Source organism: Cryptotermes secundus, unplaced genomic scaffold (genome assembly GCF_002891405.2).
Source record: "Cryptotermes secundus unplaced genomic scaffold, Csec_1.0 scaffold944, whole genome shotgun sequence".
In the NCBI taxonomy this organism is placed as follows: domain Eukaryota; kingdom Metazoa; phylum Arthropoda; class Insecta; order Blattodea; family Kalotermitidae; genus Cryptotermes; species Cryptotermes secundus.
In genome coordinates, this window is record NW_019719375.1 from 170,960 (window position 1) to 195,642 (window position 24,683).

General features: G+C 40.5%; 1 protein-coding gene across 1 annotated transcript in view; it reads left to right on the forward strand.

The window, feature by feature from the left end:
• LOC111865487 (myosuppressin) overlaps positions 1-20,573 on the forward strand; it is a 55,221-nt gene extending 34,648 nt beyond the window's left edge. The window contains exons 2-3 of the mRNA XM_023853578.2: positions 17,577-17,782; positions 19,277-20,573. Of these exons, the coding sequence (XP_023709346.1) occupies positions 17,578-17,782; positions 19,277-19,368 (297 nt within the window). The 5' untranslated portion in view covers position 17,577 and the 3' untranslated portion in view covers positions 19,369-20,573. The remainder of the gene's footprint in view (positions 1-17,576; positions 17,783-19,276) is intronic.
• Positions 20,574-24,683: the final 4,110 nt, after the last annotated feature.

A 24,683-nucleotide genomic window follows, 5' to 3' on the forward strand; every position in this document is an offset into this window, starting at 1 on the left:
AGCTACATGGACACAAAACAAGTTTTTAGCCTACTTTCCTAAAGTACGTTTATGCTATCTGTGTCTGTTAATTCCCCTCCTTAATTAAATTTGAATGGCTCAACCAATATTTATGAAACTCGGTATGTACGTATATCATGGCATCTGAACCCATCTCACTGGCGTACTTCACAAATTTCTCCCACAGCGTGTGTGTCTGTGTGCTTATCCCTCTCATCTTTGCTATGCAACGGCTCCGTAAAGAAGTTCCCACGGCAACGAATACACGCAACAATAGAAGAACTGTTAGACGCGTGTGTCTGTGTATCCCCCTATCGCCGCTAGATAACAACTCGGTAAAACGTTCCCGCTGCAGCGAAGAATTGTTGGAGTAGTTTTCTTTGCGGTTCGTGTCGTATCGAAAGAAAGTAGGCGATTAGTTCTTCCCAGAATTTATTGCTTTTCTATTGAAACATTTTATGTACTTCGAAGTCTAAGGTCACTAGTAGCGGATATAAAAGTTTTATGTATTATAATGCATTACAATGTGGCATATTATACATTTTATTGTACATAATATTAGCTACAGCTATCTACTGAAACGAACGTGTATGTCGAAAATATGTGGCATTTAAGCATTGTTGGGCTAACACGGGTTTAAACTTACACGGAAGCCTTCAGAGCTAATTAACCGTGTAAGCTGGGGACTACTCTTTCAGCTGTTTTCTGTTATGTTAGAGTGACCGATGAAAACTAACACAGATGTAGGTTTTGAAGTTCTCACAGCGGTCAGTATAAAGATTTCTCTCTTCTAGGATATAACGCTGTGTATTCCGTTGAAAGTCATCCGACAATTCGGAGGCACATGTCTCCTCCATCTTCAAGGTTGAAATGAAAGTCAGACAAGAAACCAGCATGAAGGAGGCTGCGATATTTTTCTCCGAAACCTCGGTAGGCTTTTAAGGAACTACATGGCACTGTATCCCAGAAGATAGAATCCATAAAGTAACAAAGATTTCAGCGTATAATTCTCAAAGCCTGCTTCTCTCTTACAACGAATTCTAGTCTTACGAAACATATATCCCCTCGGGTGTTAAGTACTTGCTCCAGCATCGTATTCAGAAAGTTTATTCTCTCTCTCCTTTTGCTCCCACTTTGGAGCATTATTTTTTATTGCTAGTGGGGTGGGACTAAGTCCCTTGTACTGCGGCCACTTCTGGCCAATTGTACCAGCACCAGATGATAGGTGAGGATGATTGTGGATCAATTGGTGGAATGAACACTGGCAGGGGAAACCGAAGTACTCGGAGAAAACCTGCCCCAGCGTCAATTTGTCCACCACAAATCCCACTTGACCAGACCCGGGCCGCCGCGGTGGGAAGCCAGCGACTAACCGCTTGAGTTATGGCGCGGCCATTCACTTTGGAGCATAGGGCTGATTTCCCACATTCATGATCATTTTTACACACGGTAGGACTCCCTGGACGAGCGATCAGCCCGTCACAAAACCGCTACCTAAACACAGGACAACATAAACACAGAATAAACGCATACACATACCAAACATCCATGCCTTGTGTGGGAACCCACGATGCAGATTTCCGAGCGAACGAAGACAGTACATGCCCTTTCTTTTTAAATTCGCTTAGTGAAGGGGGTGGAGTCCAACTGGGTCCACTCCGCACGGCGGCCACTCATTGGCCTCTTGTAGCCTGCCCCGGGTGATCATGATGATGAAGAATTCGGTGGAATGAAGAGTGGCAAGGGAAACCGAAGTACTCGGAGAAAACTCGCCCCAGCGCCACTTTTGTCCACCACAAATCCCACTTGAACAGACCCCGAGATCGAACTCCGTCTGCCGCGGTGGGAAGCCAGCGACTAACCACCTGAGCTGTGGCGCAGCCTAGTACATGCCTTAGACCACTCGGCTACCGTGATCGGCGTATTCAGAAAGTCCTGGCTTCAAATCTCTGCCAGGAGACAGGCTATAATGACTGAAGTTTATTTTGGGTTTCCTCAGTCTATCCAGGGAAATTCTTGGATAAAATTTCAAAACAGGCAGATTCCTTCCACATCCTCTCTAACCCATTATCCATTAATCATTACGTCACTCGGCGCCATGTTGTGTTAGATTATGAGCGTCATATAATAAACGACAAATAAACATCAGAATATTGTTGGATCACATGGACTAGGAAGACGGAATCACAGAGGTCAAATGCTTATTGACTTTTGTGAACGAAATGGATTGATTGTTACCAACACTTGGTTCAAGAAGCCAAAGAGAAGAATTTACACATGGAAGGCACCTGGGGATTGGAAGAGGCATCAGCTGGACTACATCCTTGTGAAACATCGATTCAGAAACAGTGTGAAGGATGTGAAGACGCTTCCTGGGGCAGACATTGACTCTGACCACAACTTGCTGGTTGCCAAGTTCCGAACCAGGTTGAAGAAAATTATAGGATTTCGAAAGCGCAGACCCAGATGGGATTTGGAGAAGTTATATGCTCAAAGACAAAGCGTGCAAGAGACTCTAGAAGAGAAACTCGGTGCAATTGAAGGTGAAAGCGGAAATGCTGAAGCGCAGTGGAACGATATAAAAGAATGCATGTTAGATACTATCAGTGATTTGGTAGGTAAAGTTGAGAAGATAGCAAGAAAACCATGGGTTACACAGGAGATGATGAGTAAAATGGAGGAGCGAAGGAAATGGAAGAATGTCAACAATGAAGAAGGCAGGAGGAAATACAGGAGACTGAGGAATGAATTGAAAAGAGCCACGGACAGGGCCAAAAAGGAATATCTTGAGAAGATATGTAATGAGATTATGGAATTTCAAAGAACAGGCCGTTATGATTTGATGTACATGAAGACAAAAGAACTAGGATGGAAAGAGAATCATGGGATTCAAAATGTTGGCATCGAAGACTCCCAGGGGAATAGAATAGTAGATCAGAGGCAAGTGCTGAAAATTTGGGAAAATTATATTTCAGAACTATATGATCGACCTAATCGGCCAGAAACCTTAGAAGTTGAACCGGAAGAAGAAGTAGATACAGACGAGAAAGGACCATATATTTTACAAAGTGAGGTGGAAAAAGCTATCAAGGAAATGAGGAAGGGAAAGGCTACAGGAGATGATGATGTACCTGGAGATGTGCTCAAGTTACTGGGAGAAGGTGGTTTGAAAACACTGACAAAACTAATGAACACCATATATGAAAGTGGAGAGTGGCCCAAGGACTTTACAGAAGTTACAATGATTGCCTTAAAGAAAAAGACAAAAGCTACAAAATGCAGCGACCATCGCACAATAAGTCTTATTGCACATACAGCAAAGATAATAGCAAAGATACTTAAAAGAAGAATTGAAAGGAAAATAGAGGATGTACTTGGAGAAGATCAGTTTGGATTTAGAAGAGGAAAAGGAACCAGGGATGCAATTGGGATGATGAGAATTATAGCGGAACGAACTTTGGAGATAGATGAAGAACTGTGTGTTTGCTTCATAGACTGGCAGAAGGCATTTGACCGGGTAAACTGGACCAAATTAATGCAGATCCTGAAAGAAACAGGTATCGATTGGCATGAAAGAAGATTGATTAGCAAATTGTACATGGATCAGAAAGTTAGAGTACGACTGGACAGGGGGGAGACAGGAAGTGTGCAGATTGGAAGAGGAGTTCGACAAGGATGCTGTTTATCACCAATTCTGTTCAACTTGTACAGCGAATGCCTTACCAAGGAAGCTCTGGATGGGCTCGGTGACTTCAAAGTAGGAGGGCAAATTATTCAAACTGTGAAATATGCAGATGACCTTGTGTTAATGGCTAAGGAAGAAACTGTGCTACAGGGCATGATTGATAGACTAATTGAAATTGGAAGGTGCTATGGCATGGAAATGAATGTGGAGAAAACAAAAGTAATGAAAATTTCGAGACAACCAACCCCAGTCACAATAAAGATAGACCAAAAACAAGTGGAGAATGTGAAATGTTTTAAATATTTGGGTAGCTTGTTAACAGATGATGGAAGGTGTACTTGTGAAATTAAATCCAGGATTGCCATGGCAAAAGCTGCATTTAGCAAGAAGAAGAATCTTTTTACCAGCAAATTGGACTTAAATTTGAGGAAGAAACTAGTGAAATGCTACATTTGGAGCATAGCTCTGTATGGGGCTGAAACATGGACACTTAGGGCAGTAGATCAGAAACATCTGGAAAGTTTCGAAATGTGGTGTTGGAGAAGAATGGAGAAGATCAGTTGGACCGATTATGTGAGAAATGAAGAAGTGTTAATTAGAGTCAGTGAGCAGAGGAATATCCTACATGAAATAAGAAAACGGAAGGCTAATTGGATTGGTCATGTTTTACGCAGAAACTGCCTTCTAAAAGAAGCTATCGAAGGAAAGATAGATGGGCGGATAGAAGTGACAAGAAGACGAGGAAGAAGACGTAAGAAGATGCTGGATGACCTTGGGGACAGAAGAGGATACTGTCATTTGAAGGAGAAAGCTCTAGATCGCATTAAGTGGAGGAATTGTTTTGAAAGAGACTGTGGACCTGTCGTCTTGACAGATTACTGATGATGATGATGATGAAACAGCCTTAAAGTATTTTTGTTTTCTATGACACTAAAAGCATTTCCAGCGAAAGTATACGAGCAGCCCACCCCGGTGATATTGTAGTTGGTTGAGGCACTGTGCTATAAGCCACAAGGCCGAGGGTTCGATTCCCAATGAGGTCATTAGATTTTTCAATTGACCTAATCCTTCCAACCTCACTATGGCCCTGGGGTCGACTCAGCCTCTAACAGAAATGAGTACCAGGAATCTTCCTGGTAGTAAATGTAGGCCGGCGCTTAAGGCTGAAAACCTCACCTCCATCTGTGGGCCGATTGTCTAGAAAATGTGGGAGCCTCGACGTCTCACAACCTTATTGGCCTCCACGGCCTGTTAGTGAAAGCTTTACGTTTGGTTTTACTCCTGGGGTATAGTCAGACAGTAGAACCCCGACATTTTCCCGGAGAGGCTTGAGAAAGACATGAACTTCATTCAGTGGAGACAGTCAAGATTCGAATCCGGTGTGTCTCGAAAACAAGGCACAAACACCAACGAGGGCGTTCAGTCGGCGCAATACTGAACTCTAAGGCCTAGTGCAGCTTCGCTTTGAATAATCCAGAAGCTTGCGACGGCAGACCATATAGGCTCTGGCTTGCTAATTAAATTGTGCAGTCGGGTAATTATGAAGCAAAAAATCGTACTAATCTAATCTACCAAGAGGCAGACGTCAGCCACGACTCACTCCTTTCTGAAAATTGCTGGAAGAATATGAGAGTAGTGGGCCCAAAGATTAGCATATCCGTGCGGGTGGTGTGGGCTCCCGGCAAATGTATTTAGAGAACTGGAGGTAGAAAGGGCACCAGCAATTCATTTCTGCGAGTTTAAAATTGCGACGGAACTCATGCTTGAACTACATGCGCCCATCGGAGTGTTGCACTCATGCGTAAGACCTACCAACAGCTGACCAGGTTTGATGCCTTGTATGAGGACGCCTCTCTCGAGGTTACAATTACGGAATGTAGATTTGTTGGTGCACGTCGGTGCTTAGAGTTCCCGATATTTTTAATTATCTTAATATTCTATATTTGGAGGATATCCGGCCAGCCGATCACAGTGGCCGCGTAGTCTAAGGCATGGACTATCTTCGCCCGCTCAAACACTGGGATCATGGGTTCGAATCCCATTTGAGGCATGGATGTTTGTGTGCGTTTACTCTGTGCTTGTGCTGTCCTGTGTGCAGGTAGTGGCCTTTCGAGAAGCTGATCCCCCGTACAAGGAGTGCTAAAACTGTGTAAAAAGGATAAAGAAACTGAAAAAAAGGCGGCCAAGGCCCAGCTAAAGGTTTTAGAGTCATAGGCAGGCAGGGACATAGATAGATAGACACTGCATAACTTCATAATTGAACTCTTCGCCAAATATAATTAGAATGATCAGGTCACGGAGATTAAGATAAACAGGGCGTATAGCACGCATATGGGTGAAAAGGAATGCATATAGGAGTTTGTAGGCAAAAACCAGAAGGAAAGAGACCAGTAGGAAGTCCTAGACCTAGGTTGGAGGATAATATTAAAAGGCATTTTACAGGATAAGTTTGGGATGGTATGGACTCGGTTGAACTGGCTCAGGATAGTTACCAGTGGCGGATCTCTGTGAACACGGTAATAAACCTTCGGGTTCCATAAAATTTTCCGAAATTCTTGAGTAGCTGAGCTACTGGCGACTTCTCTAGAAGGGCTTGGCTCCAGGGTGTTAGTCATTTCAAATACCAATCTTACACCTGCCTCCTCAAGGAGCCCACCTTGCTCAACCGGAAACGTGCCCGACTGCAGATCTGACATCCGGGTTTAGATTCCGAGTAAAGCACTGGCTTCTCTAAACGTCACCGAATCCAGAGCAACTCCTAGTGGTCACCAAACCTACTCGGTGGGTATGGCAGACCGTTCTGTGGGAGGGGGAGCGGTAAGGTGGTCGGACCATCATCTTCACCTACTGTCGAGGTTAAGAATGCGTGCAACTTTGCCTGCCTTAACAGTGTAGCCATTAGACCTAAAGCTAAAACAAACAACAAAAACAAACTCCGTGGTTTTAGTCCGCAAGCGAACTATACCGACCGAGCGACCGCCGCTTGTCGGCGAAATTAGTGCCAAATTTAGCGGATAGAGGGTGTCGCGTGGTCAGCGCAACGGATCCCCACGGCCGTTAATTTCGGTTTTCTAGACCGGAGCCGCCATTTCCTTGAAATAGCTCCTCAATTATCCTCACTAGGCTGAGTGGACCCCGTTCCAGACCCAGTTCTTCTCAGAAAATCTGATAGCGCCGGGAATAGAACCCGGACCTCTGGATCTGTAGCCAGGAACTCTGACCACTAGACCACAGAGGCAGACCGAAGGCAATGTTTATGTTACTTCTCGAACCATGATAATTCTAATGTGCTCCAAAATTTCGCTTGGTTTGAAATCTTCCTTCATCAGGAGCTGAGCCTGAAACCCTCTGTTTACTCTAAGCCATTGCAATACCCTTGGTGTCAGTAGTTACACTGCGGTTTTACGCGGATACAATTTCTAGGGATTACTAAACTGGAACGGAATTGGTGCGCTCTATCCTCTAAATACGCAACTGTGGCTCCCCAAGCGGGTCGACAACATTTCGGCTCACACCACCACTAATACACGCCCACAGAGTCAGGTTTCTTCCGCACAAAATCTGAACCGGAGAGGTATCCAGTCCACTCTACCGAGATATCACTGGATTTGACAAACTTATCGTATACACTTAAGCTCCACGGGCAACAGTTCTTAACCCGTCTCGTCGTCTTGCCGCATCCCGCGCTCCCGAGCCTTCTACACTGTGTTTCAAGAGCCACTATTAATTCCTTCTTTGTCTATTTATTTATATAAACAAGCTCACTCACTCACTCACTCATGGAGCTGAACCCTTCTTGAGAAGCCGACAAGTGTACAGCCAGATCAATCCAATCCATACCATACCAACCTATCTCTCTAATATCCATTTTAATATTGTCCACCAATCTACGTCTCGGTCTTCCCAGTGGTCTCTTTCCTTCTGGCTTTTCCACCAATATCCTATATGCATTCTTCTTCTGATTCATGCTATATGCCCTGTCCATCTCATCTTCCTTCAACTTGATCATTCTAATTATATTTGGAGAAGAGTACAAGTTATGAAGCCCCTCATTGTGCAGTTTTCTCCAACCTCCTGTCACTTCATCTCTCGTAGGTCCAAATATTCTCAACACCCTCAGTCTATAGTTCTCCATTTTTGTCAGAGACAAGCTAAATGTTCAGTTTTGTTCTGAATATATTACACTTGATTATAGAAAATAAAGACAAAATTGCATTAGATCATGTAAAGTATAACACAATTTGGAGTAATCTTATTAATACGAAATAAAGGATGAAAACGAACGGTCAGGACAATGATTATTATGATGACGAACATTGAGATTGAATAGGCAAGGATTCCTGCTTCGTATTCGGGAATTCCCCGTTTAAAATTTCAGTTTTGTGTGTCTTGACTGAAGTTGTGAAAGAAAATGTCCGTGATCTAATTTGGGGCGAAGTAAAATTTCAAATAGTTCAGTGCTGACAATATTAAGTATCAAGAGTTCTATCTTCTGGGACATAAACACGTGTAGTCCGTTGGCTTGCGACCTCCTTTCACTCTGGTATCTTGCTCGGCTTATTCGACCTTGAAAATGGAGGTGATATGTTCCTCCGAAATGTCGGTTGACTTCCAACTGACTACTTGATATTATGTCCCAGAAGATAGTGGTCTTCACAACCACCGCTGGGAGAACCTCAAAACCTACATTGTGTTAAGTATCGAAAAGATGTTGGCATATAATTTCAACTACATACATTTGGCTTTATGTGACATTCCATTCACTTCTGGCTTAACAACAATTTCGATGGTGGTAACATAAAACTGAATACTCGCCCTTAATGAAACCCGAATTCTAGGTACGCCTAGAGGTTTCAACCAGACTGCATTATGGTTTGCTTGTACACTTGTTTCTAAGTTCGATTTGAGGTCCCCACTGACGTAGACGTAAATATGAATATTGCGATATTTTCGGGTATAACACCGTTTAATCTGGTAGATATATGTACTGTGACATGACGCCTGAAAGCCGAAATAGTGGAGCCAGATGAGACGCCCATTGCTATGCAACTGCCCGGTAAACACGCTTCCGCAACAACGCGCAACACTGGATCTACTGTTGAGATGTATTGTTTCCTGTGGGTCCGCCCCGAGGCTATATAACGAGGATCTCAGGTGGCTGAGAGAATAATTAATGGAGTCTCCTGAAATGGCAGTCGAAGATAATCTTGGGAGCAGAGGAGTTGAACTGAGGAATTGATGCATCAGAATTATTGAGTGTAGTTCAGTGAAGTTGGAAGTCTGATGGGGAAGAGAAGACATTGTGTGTCATTTAGTGGTGTGTGAAGTGTAGTAACAAGTTGTATAAGTGTGTAATAAATCCGGTCATCAATCAAAAAAACGTCTATAAGTCACGCACACCACCAAATATGTGACAATATACGTATACAAATACATACAAATTTTTGGAAACACCTGCTGCCTGTATCTTCAGGTTGGAATAAGACAGCGAATTCCTCCGAAACGTCAATATATATATATATAAACACAAGGCGTCGTACCATTAAAAATATAATCTTCAGCTTTCTTTACACTATCACTGCTTTGATTAATTTGTTTCGGGTTCATTTTCTGTGAAAATAGAAGAAATAAATGATTTCAATCAGGGACCTTAACATACTCACTTGACTAATAATAGTAAGCTTGAAGTTAAGAGGATAAGGGACTAAGATGTAACATACATGCTCCTAGCAGATAACATTATAAATTCTTGTACTTTGACAATAACTGTGCATTGAATTTGCAAAAAGATTATTTTAATTCAGACTTTATTTATTTAAACTAAATCCTTTCGTCAATTCATCATCATCAGCTTCATGGATTAAGGTCGTGTGTTCCTCCAGTTACAAGAGTACAACAGATCTTTCTATTTCTCTCTGACGATCCTGGCAACTTTCATCAAGATTAATTACTCAATATTATTTAATATAATTCTACAGGATTTCATCTGCAGCTTTGGAGAAGCCAGTGTCAGTTTTAAGCTAAAATTCAATTATTTCTCAATCCAAGTGCTAAGACGAATCTCAGATGACTGAAAACAGGCGTCAAATATCTTATAAAGTGGAATTGCTGGAACTGCTTTGGAATTCAGATTTGTGTACATGAAAGTCTGGAAGATACAACTGTCTTGCCTATCAGTAACATGATCGAATCGATTTATGAATTATTGACTTCGAGACTCTCTTCCTGCTCACTGGCAATGGCTTAAACGTAGTCAGAGCAAAGAGCGGGACATATTAGGCAAGAATGAAACAAATGCGAGATATAGAACATGTTTAAAATTAGGCCATGTTTATTACAGATATTATTTTAGGTTGGTGGTGGTAGGCAGAGGGAAGAGGATTAAGAAGTACCATGAAGATTTATTGGAGAAATAAAAATCACGAGAAGCCTTGTGAAATATATTCGGTTCGCTGCAGGACTACAGTAGATATGATTTAATAATTTAGGATATATTTCTTATAATTTACTAAATATTGATATAATATCACGTAACCTGGTAACGCGACAAGTAATTAATGGGTTCCGGATTAGATGAATCGATTTATTGGCTATTCACCAGGCGGAACTACAAGTAGTTGTAACACAATCTTACAGTAATTATAACATTTCGTAACTACAAACGGTGATAACACTTTAAAGGTTACTGTGACTACACCACATTAAATAAAGATTTCACTTCTGACTTCTGCTTATCTTCTGTCATAGTCTGTCTTCTGTTGGTCAGTTCTCTCCCTGAGGTAGGTTCTGGTTNCCTGAGGCTGGTTCTGGTCGAATCTTATAGAGATAACCTCCATTAACAGTAGAGTTACCGTATTCTTAGTTACTACTTTGTCATGGAAATTGGTTTTTAATCAGTTAAACTGCGCGTATCAAAACCCTAGTAACCGAAGTTCTATAGTTGACTGTGTTACCTAGGAAATGTGTTTACCGAAACATTTCCTAGCCATACATGTTACAACACATTCTCTTCGGTAGCGTCCGAAATGAAACGTGCTCACAAATGGATGGACAGGCACAGTCTCCTCGTTTTGCATTAATTATATACACCCCATGGCAAGAACTCTTAGAGCACATTTAGACATCTCATGGAGCTCACACTGTCAGATTTCTGATATACGGGTAATTAATTATGTAAATGACATAGTAAGAAATTAGAGGATGGTTAATCCATTTTATAGTGTCATTAACACTCTTGAGTATTTATTTTCGTAAATAAATGGGAAAATAAGTACCTCCATGGAGTAGGTCTTCCTTGAGAAGCTGATAGTCACCCAGAAAGACCAACAAATCTCTCACTTTATTATGGAAACCCAAAATCAATTTTGTGCACAGGAGCCCGCCACAGATCCCTATCCTGAGCCAGATGAATCCAACCACTCACTCCCTATTTCTTCTTATCACCGAGCAGGTTAGTGTAGCAGTAATGTTGTATTCAATTGATGCTCGGTTCGATTCTCGACCGGAACACCTGTAGCTCTGACTCAGGGTTTTTTGTGTTTTACTCAGTATCTCTAGACGCATGCTTGGATAGTATCTCAATTATTCCACGGCCGATTCCTTCTAAATCCTTTCAAAAACATTATTAAAAATCGTACTATTATTCTACTCCACGGATACTGACAGATATATATGGACAGTGTCATTAAATATTCCAACAAAATATTGATATCACCGCCCACCGCATGCGCAGGTCTTTGCCTGTAATCGCCTGTCAGGTTCACCCACTCACGGAGCTGAGCCCTTCTTGAGAAGCCGCCAATTGTGCAGCTACTCAAGAGCTTCACAGCATTTTTGGAACCCGAAGGTTCATTACCGTGTTCACAAGAGCCCTCCACTGGTCCCTATCCTGAGCCAGATCAATCCAATCCATACCATCCCACCCTATCTCTCTAAGATTTTAATATTGCCCACCCACATACGTCTTGGTCTTCCCAGTGTTCCCCTTCCTTCCGGCTTTCCCACCAATATCTTATCCCCTATTTGTGCTACATGCCCTGCCCACCTCATCCTCCTTGACTTGATCATTCTAATTATACTTGGAAAAGCGTACAGGTTATGAAGCTCCTCATTATGTAGTTTTTACCGTCAGGTTTTCTAACCCAAATTTTATCCTTCTTCACTACCTAGATTTGAGCACCACAATATCTGATGAAAAGTGAGAATTAAGAAGCTTCTCAATATGCAATTTACTGCAGCCTCTTTTCGTATCCTCTGTCTGAGGTCCTAATATTCTCCACAGGAACCTATTCTCAGCTTACGCTCCTTCCTTGGGTTAAGTGAGGGTCCTTACGTCTCTCCACAGAATGAGTCCGCGTTTCGTAACACCCCCATCCTTCAGCTTAATAAATCGCCACTGTTTATTCAATATATCGATAGCGACCCTCCATATCTGGAGGCCTTCTCCTCCATCGCCAAACTGAGACTGCGCCATGCCGTCATGAAAAAGGGAATACGTAACATAGCGAGCGGAAAGGGTTCCTATACTAAACAAGGAAGAAAAACATTTGATAGGTATATACTTAACGTAAAGTCAGAATGATGTAGAAATTAATGATGAACATGGGCTTAAATTTTTCAGATAGATTTACGGTTTTTAGTTATCAATTAAAACGCGGAAGTGAATTAAAGCTGGTATCAATAAAGAACGGAGTATTGTCCGTGCCAATGTCAATATTTCAGCGGAAGGATATCATACTGTACAATAAACGCCCTCATGTAAACCAGTGTTTTAAAAAGACGATTCTAATTAATTAGTAGAACACTGAAATCAAACTGGATCGCTTTGGTTAAAAAAACTGACAGTGGTAGATTAATATTCTAAAATGAGACAGTTCTAGATATTTAAGGAGTAGGGATTGAAAATATTTACAAAATAAGTAACGCTTAAAATCAGCTCTAACGAAAATAGTAGGTTGGCACATGAATTTTAAAACAAATTTTTGAAAGAGATAAGTGGGGATAGTCTGTATTCTGATTCGCATATTCTGATTAAATTATATTCTTCAGCAAACGACTGATTACTTAGACCAGAGTCCTTACGAATGCCAGGAATTCAGAAACATAACTTATTTATACAGTGTGATTCTACATTATTGTCGGTGTTTCCGTGGCCTAAAATTTTCAAATAGCATAAAGAAAATAAAAATATTTCGAGAATATGAAACTGCCTTGAATGGACAACATTCCAAACCGTAGTTTATGATAACTGTAAAGAAACGTGTGTAGTTGATTTTTGCAGGCTTCGAGGAGGCGCTTCCTGGATTCGATCAACATCTTCCTGCGAAGTGTTCGGTCTTTCCACTCCTTTTCGGTGCAGAACACTATCAATCTCTTGAAACTGTTTTAACCAACGTCGGATAGCATCATCTGAAAGTGGATCTTTTCCATATTGAGCTCTGTAACGACGTTGCGTTTTGATAACGGACTTCGTTTCGAAAAACCAAATTATGCACATTGCTTTCTCTCGAATAGTCGCCATTTTGTGGTATGACGTCATATTTTCTCCCAAACATCAATGCGGCGAGTACAGCACTGCTAAACAAAACCTTTTGAGTTGCACTTTGATATTCTGTTAGCAGTTTTATTTTATTGTTTTCGGTTTGAAAATTATAGACCATGGAAACCCCTACAATAATTTATAAAGTTATTGCATTAACAACATAAGAAGTTCACTAGCCATAGTCTTGTGATATGCTCCGGGCAAATAACTGTATATGTGACATTGAAAACTGAACGTTATATATTTAGTTTTGGAAACAAAAAAAAAATAAAGAAGTAAAATACTTAATTTGTTTCCAGTATGTTACACATAACTGGTGGTTCATTAGTCGTAAATTCTTTTAGGCCGAAGTCAGGGGCAATTGTTATATCTTCCGTGTTGAATGCGCGAACTGTTTTTGTTTCTTTTCAAAACATTTAGATATTGTGTTACTCTGAGCAAGTATTGAATTCTGCCTAAATTAAACCTAATGAACCTTATGACGTATTCTAAATTTATAAACTTATATATTCTATCTATAGCACAAAACCGCTCTTCCTTCTTCCTTCCTGCTCCCCTCCCCCCCTCCCTCACATCTGATGACTGCAAGGAGAGGTATAAAGCACAAACTAAAAGGATCTGTGTCTACTGTTGCTTCGTTTCTAGGCAACCAAATGCACGTTGCAAGGCACAGAGCAATTTATCGCCATGCGGAGGTAAAAAAATAGAAAATTTGTGTATTGCGACACTGTTCTTTTTAGAATCTGAATTTAATAACAAGTAAAAATAATTCAATGTTTCTTTCTTGCAATTCGCAAATTTCCTTGTTTCATGTAAGAACTTAAAGTGTCCTGTTTTTATTTATGCGTATTATTCGCGAAATTTATGAAAGGTGAAAGTAGAGTTATTCCTGTAACAGGCAGTGGAAGCCCATAGGGTTGTGAGACGTCGAGGTTCTCACATTTTCTAGACAATCGACTCACAGATGACAGTAAGATTGCCAGCCTTAGGTGCCGGCCGCTTTTTACCCCCCAGGGAGATTCCTGGTACTATTTTCTGTTATAGGCTGAGTCGACCCCAGGGCCACAGTGTTGCTGGAAGGATTAGGTCGATTGAAAATTCAATGACATCAGGAATCGAACCCGCGACCTTCCATCTTGTAACAAAGTGCCTCAATCATTTTACGCTATGGCGTGCCCCATATTTTATGAAAGACAAATGTAAAATATTAATAAAACTATGGATACAAATATAAAATAATTGTGTATGTTGACTGAACTATTTAATTATTTCAATACATTTTGTGTTAGGAAAAACAGGGACAAAGGTCGATTACTTTAGCCAGTTCGAAAACGTAATTAATTGTAATAGCTACAAGGAGATCTTCATCGTGCTCATTCTTGTAAAACTGACGACATCGGTTCCTTCTAATTTCTTTCTTAACTTCAATAATTTATTTCTCCACACAATCTTCCAGTATCCGACCTCGATCATATTGGATAAGAAACAGAAGAATGACCCAGTTGCCTAGCTCTGATGCTTTTTCAAGCCCTTAAACAAATTAGAAGTTTAAATTAGAAACGGAACGCTTGAAAAGCCGAGCTTCTTAATCGAAACGGTACCATCTGAAAGACACTGTATCTCGTTCACTGTTTTAAAGGAAAAAGGAGGGAAAGAGATAAACATATGAAAGGATATGAAGAATTGAAGGAAAGTGCGAAGTGTAAAAATTCGAAAGAATTTTTCTTCAGATGAGTATCAAAGTATCTTCCAACAATATCCCCTGTATATTATTCAGTAAAATGGATTTCAGAAACGAATATGCAGACCCACTTAACTATAACTGATCAGCATCATGGCGATAAGTAACAGAACACTGCTCACCAGGAACATATATCCAATTTATAAGATTGTCACAATAAATTAGTAATTTAATCAGTTTAAGAGTACTTTCGGGAACTTATTTCTTGGTCATAAGTAGGGACAGGATTTTAATGCAACTGCATTGTGAGTGCGAATGTGAAATAAAATTCGCTACATCGAATCCACCGAGAATTTATTTGCCGCGATATACGCCCGATACGCGACAATAGTTTTTCACAGTTCTCCTTTGACTTATGCGAAGTCATTCAGCGGCAGATATTCCGCTGTGAAAACTAACCAGTTCTACTCTGAGAAACCTCGAAACTTCATAGAGAAGTATACACAGTGCAAAGTGCCAGATGAATCTACTGTGCGCAAAAATTATATGAAGCAGTGTTACGATCTTACACTTGAAAACATTACAGATAAGATTCAAGATAATATTGCGGGTGTCACTCGACGAAACACAACACTGTGAGGGACGGCTTATTGCAACATTGTAGTTGGATCCTTTAATAAAAATGAACAATCTACCCCATATCTTCTTGCGGTAGAGCAATTTGAAAACACAAATAGCTCCGCAGTTTTCGAATTTTTTATGGATTCCATGAATTTACTATGGTCGAATGGCATTCAGTATGAGCACGTATTGCTCTTTGTGACTGATGCCGCAAGTTACATGATTATATTAAATTAACTTAAATTTGATTTGTTTGTCTTAAAATAACGTAAAATCAATTCTTATATTTGGTATTAATTTTATAAGCAAATTTGGAAGCTTTTCATGCATAAATGCATACATATTTAAGGGACTATTATTATATAAAAATCCGGTCCTTAGTCATAAGTTCACAGAACATGGAAAACGTAATATAAAGATTGTCACACCCAATAAATTTCACTCCAGCAGGAGTATGTTTTAGTTTAAGAAATCACGGGGGAGAAAAGCGAGTGCTTTTGCTAGTGTAAAGTAATCCTATCACACACACGTCTTAAGAAACCACAAAGAGACATTAGCCCATTCAGCGCAAGGTACAGACTTACCGTCATGTGATATTCTCTTTTCCATATGTCCTAAACTCCGATTGTCACCACGCAATTTATCAGAGGATGAAATTGCAGTCCAAGAGAGATGTGGGTCGTATAACAGACACATGGAACTCTGAAATTAATATACGAGTAATATAAACTTTACTTTACTTTTCTTATTGCTAGTGGGATGGGACTAAGTCCCTTGTACTGCGGCCACTTCTGTACCAGCCCCATATGATAGGTGAGGGTGATTGTGGAGCAATTGTGGAATGAAGATTGGAAGGGGAAACCGAATTACTCGGAGAAAACCTGCCCCAGCGCCACTTTTTCCACCACAAATCCCACTTGACCAGAACAGGGTTCGAACCCGGGCCGCCGCGGTGGGAAGCCAGCGACTAACCGCTTGAGCTATGGCGTGGCCTTATATTGGAAACTTATATGAATAAATATTTGAAATATTTGAGCTTATCGCAACATATAACTGAGCATGTTATTTAGAATTCCTTCTGTGAAATACGTCCTTAATTGTATACTGTATATTTTCACATTCTTCTTTCAATATGATGGCTGATAGTGGCGATCTCTATTAAATTATGTCATGCTAATTTAAACGTGGCTTATATCGGACCAACATGATACCAATTTCATGAGAAGCTCAATTGTAATTTATTAGTTTTTTCGGAAACTACTCATCACGCAAAATACATAGCATTGGATAGATCTAATTAGGACCCCCCCCCCACTTTTCTTTAAAGCACATTCCAATGTGATGAGTATATTTTAACACAATTCTAGGTATTTTTGCTTTTTTCGTTGCTTTTCCAACGATACTTTCAGTATCAGAACTCTACAGCGTCGGATTTTGAATTTTAGATTTAAATCTGACAAAAAAAAAGTGTATATTTTTTTATCTGAAATATTCGAACATCAAGACCACTTAGATATCAAAGCAGCAAAGCTCATGTTTCAAAAAATATATGTTCTCCAAATTAATGTATATATATTCATTTTTTATTAAAAACTGACCATGACACATTAATTGCACGCACGTTTCTTGATAAAACGAGTTTCCTGGAAAGGCTTAAAAAAATTCCTTTTAGCGGACGGTGGTTTTTAATCCTTTCCTTGTTGCTTTTGATTTAAAGAAATCAGCTTATGTTAATATGGTAACATGGTATACGTAGACTTTAAAGCCACACATATTCAGCTAAACTACTGACAGAGAAATGTATACGTTATTTCATTGATCTTCACAAATGTAAAATAGACAAGTCTACTTTCATATGAGGTATCTTATACATAACATGGTTCTATACTTATAGATTAAATCTGTAGCTGAGCTCTGTGACTGAATGAGTCACACGTATTGGTGGTCCAGGCCAGAAAGGCCTATGTTTTCTAAATGAGATCTCTGACACAAAGCATGAAAAGTTAATCTTGCAGACAGATTACATCAGTTGCTGATTTCTGTGGCAGAATGAAGCACGTATGTGTGGTTCTCATCTGCGTCCTCACCGTTCTGTTGGCGTGCGCGTCGAGGCGAGTAGCAGCGGTCCCCCCTCCCCAGTGCAGCCCAAGTTTTCAGCAGGAGGATATCCCCTTGAGAGTGCGTAAGGTTTGCGCTGCATTGTCGACGTTTTACGAGCTCTCCAACGCAATGGAAGCCTACTTAGATGACAAAGGTAACAATTTATAGCTTTACAAATAAATTACTTTACCAAGAATAGCCTCATTTCATGCTTCACCAAACAAATTGTGATCCATTGTTTATTACTTTGTCTCAGCCTCAAAGCCTGCCTTCTTTTCTCAAATTGAAAGGTAATTGCGAATGAGGAAATTTGAAGAGTGTAGAGAGAAATATAACTTTAAGGCGCTATCACAACATTTGCCTGCAAGGACTAAGGAAAATCGTAAAAATCAGGACACCCAATCTTGTTATGGAAAACTGAACTCAGTACATGAAATAGGAACAGCTTAATAACAATTAAACTATGACGCAGGGCAGTAAGCTTAACATATCGGTGACGATCTAAACTTCCATTCTGGAGTTACACAGTTCGAACTCAGGGGTTATCATCTTTACTGAGGGAAGCTGTTTGTAACTTTCCTCGATCTCTTCATATGAACACCCGGAGAGAAAGTTCAAGCAGGCTATAGTTGCCTCCTTATAGGTCCTGTCCAAATTCGCAATCATCACCTCATTTGACGCCTATGAACCTCAAACAGCGTCGCTAGGAACCCAACAAATCATAAAACCTGATACTCCACGATTTAAAATTCCAACGACGAAGATTATTGTGCTCATTACGCAGTGTTTTTTTTGGGAATATCGCCAGATGATTGTCCCAATTTAATCGTTCTGTTTATGATGGAGGATGGAATATTTGTAAGAATAAATCTTCTTCAACATATGGACCATCATTCCTCAAAAAAATGGCGAACAATGCAAAGTTTCTCCTATGCACAATAAAACTCAAGACATAATGATGTCTGAGAGGGTACAGGTATGGCTTCATGCACTAACTTCGGCACTAGATTGAGGTGAGTTGTCAGCTTCTCCTTCCAGCCTTGTCTGGTCTGGTACACTACTTCTGGTCCTCGGCAGCACAGTCATTCTTGGTACCGAGTTCAGCGGGATTCATGACCATATTTACTCTACCCGTGTCCAGCCCCTTTACTCCCCGCGGCTGTCAGATGGTAGGCGGGATGGGCCTGAATATAATGGCGAAGATTAAGTTCCTGCTCCTGCCGGGAATAGAACCCAGATCATCCAGCCTGAAGTCAACTTACATGCTGTCTGAACTATCAATACTATTTTTATTGTTAGTGGGGTGGGACTAAGTCCCTTGCACTGTGGCCACTTCTGGCCTATTGTACCAGCCCCAGATGATAGGTGAGGCTGATTGTGGAGCAATTGGTGGAAGGGAGATTGGCAGGGGAAACCGAAGTACTCGGAGAAAACCTGCCCCAGCGCCACTTTGTCCACCACAAATCCCACTTGACCAGACCCGGGATCGAACCCGGGCCGCCGCGGTGGGAAGCCAGCGACTAACCGCTTGAGCTATGGCGCGGCCCATCCATACTAACTAACGGAACCAATGTTACGGAAGGCCCATAGGATGCGCAGTGACACACAGCGCACACATATGATCTGACTGCAATGCTTTATGTTGCAGTCGCGCGTGACAACAGTAACCCGCTAGTTGACGCCGGAGTTAAGCGGCAAGACGTCGACCACGTGTTCCTCAGGTTCGGTCGGAGGCGCTAAGCTGCTGGCTCTTTGTTGTGGAAGACTGCATCATGGGACTGAACTGTGTGTTTCACCTCTTCTCATCTACTTCCATCCGTAATACCATTTATACTTACTACGGCTACAGAGAGAAAATATAAAAATATTTCTATGGGGAACCAAGTACGCTTTTTGTTCGTTTTACTGTTTTCATAATTCGGCAGAGGTATCATATAATATATTCATGGAATAACAAAATTGTTATTATTCTAATTCTTATTTTGTGTTTGTTATAATGTGTAATTGTACATTTCAACTTCCTAGAAGATAATATTAAAATTATTTTCTAAATACTTTTTTTATTTTAAAGGTAAATTAGTTGGCCTATAGGCTAACAGAAAGTAAGATAACCCAGCTCTGAAGCAAATTCTCATGAGAGAAATTATGACGTCATATATCCAAATTATATTCAGTAGTTTTGGGGTGATTATTTCCTTCCTACTCGTGTACTTTTCTTCGGTATTGTACGCCATTTTGTAACAGTACTGCGGCAGGGATTTTCAATTTCACTCAACTATGAAGTGTTGGATGACAAGTTTTATTAAACTTTCAACGTAAATTTTGTCACCTTAATTCTGTATGAAAATTCTACAATTCTATATTCACTGTAATAATAATTAAACAAAAATTTATGTAGAATTTAATATTCTCTTATTAAAAATAATTTTAACACAGCTTATCAAATTTATAGTTTATATGCTATCTAAGACATAATTTGTTTCATACTCAAACATCTTTTGCCAAATTTGTCTCAGAGATAATTTTTGGAATCCTGAGATCCCTTCCTCAGTACTAAAAATTATGACAGTTGAATCCTTAATCCTATATGGAATTACAGGGACCAGTAAACAGAACCAGTGAAGGTTATTTATCTGGAGTCGACTCTTCAAATATATTGCACTTACTTAAAAATGTGATAAATCGTCCTATGCGATATCTGCAGCCTTCATCTTGAAATATTCTTATTTATGGCTCATCAAGTCATTCGTTAAGAAGCCTGAAAAGCATTCAGAGTGGATTCAAATATATCATCCTTACCCGAACTTATGTTCAACTTATGTTCCCTCTTAACATTGTTTTAAAACAAAACAAAAAATAAACAATATTATGATGTGTATGTACAATTAATGTGGAAACATTAATAATAATAAGAATAATAATAGTAATAAAGCATGTTCAATTTATTTTCTTGAAAATTGGTTCATATGTCTGTGATAATTAATTTCCCCATTGTTTTCCTTAATGTATTTAAATAAAATATTTTACTTTCCTCATTGTATTAAAATCAATTATTTATCAGAATACCTAAAGATGAGGAGAGGGGTGTTATCAATGCGTATTGAATTAGCCTGAAGAGCAGACTGGGTCAGATTTAATTTATATCTCCCCTTATGATGATTTATTACACATCAATTAATTCACTTTCCAGATAGAAGCCCAAGAAGTGAATAAACTTACAGAGGGTTTATAGTTACAATACTGCCACGAGAGGGAGTGACCATAGACGGGGTTTCGGATCATTGGATTTATTGACCACTTACAAGTCGTGACTACAAATAACTATAACACTGAAGAAAGCAGTCTTCTGGGATTTGGCACCGTGTATATATGGTGTTAACCGACGTTTCGGAGGAACGTATCGTCTCCATCTTCAGGGTAGAAGGAAAAATATAAGAAATCCGCAGGCGAAGAGACCGTGAGAACCGGTACAAGCAGACTGGTGTAGGAAATATACACAGCTATGTGAGAGCAGTGAAGGAAGGGGGAAGGGCAAGTCACATGTGAAATCAGTGGAGTAGGAGGGGGGGAAAGAGCTTCTACCCTGAAGATGGAGGCGATACGTACCTCCGAAACGTCGGTCAACACCACACATACACGGTACCAAATCCCAGAAGACTGCTTTCTTCATAGTCACCGCCGTGAAAACCTCAGATCTAAGTATAACACTATCGCTGATTCCCACACTATAAATCACTACACGCTAGAACTTCTCAGTCTTTCACAAGTCGTGTCCTGGTAACGAATCTTAACAGTGGAGATTGTTCAGCTTCTGTGGTCACGCCGTTGTTTATCGATTCGTTGCCTAGCAACGGTTGTTCCAGCTGGATCCACTACTTCGCTTTTTTCAGGTTCCATTCCATATTATTATTATTATTATTATTATTATTATTATTATTATTGACACTTGTTGTTGAGGTCAGCACGTAAATAAATAAAGAATTCAATTAACACTATCACTACGAACGTCACTACCACCCACCGCCACTATTGTTACTACTACTACTACTACTACTACTACTACTACTACTACTACTACTACTACTACTACTACTACTACTGACACTACTACAAATATACTTATTTTCACTGTCTACAGTAGGACGAACGAAAGGTTTGGACTACTTAGATGTAGGACGGTGCGTGCACAAACATTAATATCACAACTTAGACAATTTTGTGATCGTTCTATCGGTTGAACAGTATTGAACTCATGACCTTTACAATTTCCTAATATCGCATGGCCATTTAGTTCTTCCAATGTCATTTCTTCAATGGATTTGTAAGGCTTACGGTATGGATCTGTGAGCATCGACCTCGCTAGTACAGGTAGTTTGAAAGTACATGTTTCTATCTCAACTGGACGACCACTGGACTGTTACTCTCAACCCCATCTCTCACGGGACTTTCTTGCAAAGCTTGCAGTTCCTCAGCTACTCAATAATTTGCCAGTATTTGCGAAATACAATGATTAAATACCATACACTCTAAAAATCTCGCCAGTTCATTCTAGTGCAGCCCCTTGCACGTGTTTAATGCATGATTCTCTTTAATTCCTTCCCCCTATCTATAAAGAAATCACCCAAGTTGCCTCCTTCCTTAGGTTCCTAAATAAAATTTTGCTCAGAATACAGCCTATCACTAAAGGCGCATCACAGCTTCATTAAATATCAGTAAAAAGAGTACTAAGTGGGTAGGGAACGTAGTACGCATGAAAAGGATGAATTATTGTACAACATTTTGGTCAGAAATCGTGAAGGGAAGTAACACTTGCAAGACTTGGGAGTATATTTGAAGATAATATTAAAATGTACCTTAAAGACGTGAAAGCGTACGCCGTGGACTAGATGCATTTTGTTCATAACAGAGTCCCAGCGGAAGGCTCTCGTGAACACAGAAAATAAACTTCGTATTCCATATAAGGCGAGAAAATTTTTGATCACCATAACTACTGTTATGTTCTTAAGACGGACTCTGCTAAATGGAGTTTATCTGCTTTTAGATATTTATATATTTTACTAAATAAATTAAATTTATAATATAACGAGAAGTTCTGGGAACAACTAATCGACAATTTCCCTTTGATACGACAAGGACCACATAGAAAACGATGCATCCAATAATTCTATTGTTGTGCGTGTATTTGCTGCAGCGGTAACTTCTTTACCAAGCCGTTGCCTAGCAACGATATGGTATACACAGACACAGACTGAAGGAAGGGATTTATAAAGTACACCGTTGAGATGGGTTCAGTTACCATGATATACATACCAAGTTTCATAAAGATTGGTTCAGGCATTCAGACGTTCATGTGGGGCGGGATACACAGACACACAAACAGCAAGGTAACCTAATAAGCCTACTGCTATTGTTTCAAAATAAGAGAAGCAGGCTAAAAGGAAAATGAATATTTCGTAGGTCACATTACAATGTGCCTGAGCGAAGTCGAACTGCGGAGGGAATCCACATAGAAACTACGTACTTGCAAATTCATGTAACTTTCGATAATAAGTGCACATAATAAGATGGAAATTGAGACTCAATGGTCACGGAAAATTTCGTGATTCGCAGGAAATGCCTCCCGTGAAGCGTGACTACTCAGAATACAATACTCGGTGTATTTCCACTTCCTGAGCAGAGTGGTGCTTACTGCTGGCCTTTTAGGCAGTACAGTAGTGCTTGATTTTAACTTTAACTTTGACTGAGAACTAGATAGAGGTGAGTGGTCAGCTTCACACTCCCAGCCGTTCTATCCCCAAGGAAAGAGTCCACGGTGTCCATCGGACATGAGGCTGCATGAAACACAGGGTCAGTCTGGACGCTGTGGAGAAGAGAATAATCTCTTTTCCCTGACGGGAATTGAACCCGATTCCTCGAACCTCCGGCCCATAGCCTGTCGATACACTGGTACCGAGTGAATTGTACTGATGCTATTAAAATGTACTGATAAAATTCCTCTAAACATGAAGAAAAATCGTGGCTCGTTCTGTTGTATTGACACTGTATCTATATTGTGGCATGTAGGCCCGTTGCTAGGCAACAACAATGAAACAAGCAAATATACAACAGCCGTTGCTAGGTAATGGCTCTGCAACAGACACTAATGCAACAATTCCACAGCAACAAGAAGATTCAACAATAATGGGAAGCGGTGTTTTCTACTTGGGACAAGTTAGGAACTAGAGTTAGTGGGGAGTCAGTGAGGAGTTGGTTCGTGAGTGAGTAAGTTAGAGGCCTGCTGTAATTCAGTCGTTCTGAACTGTTGCTGTGAGAAGCTAGTAGCTGAGGTCAGTTGGGCCGAAATTCGAATCGTGCTTCATTAGGCGTTTACCACTCTGCTTATCTGACAGAGCCGGAATAGCGACTGGCTATGTGCAGGAATGAACAGGGGTTGGAGTTCGTCTCCCGGTAGAGTCAAGAATTCTCTCTCCCCCACGTGGTCAAGACCGCTATTGAGATCCACCCAGCCTCCTATCCAATGGGTACCGGGTGCTTTTTCTTCGCGGGTAAAGCGGCCGGGGCGTCAAGCTGATCACTCATCTCCAACCAATGCCAAATTCAAGAAAAATGTATCTATACATCCACCCTCCCATACGTCTTCATGGCGTACTACTTAATTAATTATTAGGGCCGCGCCATAGCTCAAGCGGTTAGTCACTGGCTTCCCACCACGGCGGCTCGGGTTCGATCCCGGGTCTGGTCAAGTGGAATTTGTAGTGAACAAAGTGGCTCTGGGGCAGGTTTTCTCCGAGTACTTCGGTTTCCCCTGCCAGTCTTCATTCCACCAATCGCTCCACAATCCCCCTCACCTATCATCTGGGGCTGGTACAATAGGCCAGAAGTGGCCGCAGTACAAGGGACTTAGTCCCAACCCACTAGCAATAAAAAATGAATTAATAACAGGGACAATTTTACCTTTTTACCTGTATGGCAGAGGAGATTCTACCAGTAGCTACACAACCGCCAGCATAAATTTTGGGGTTCCGTGTGTTTCAAGACGGATACTATAACATTTC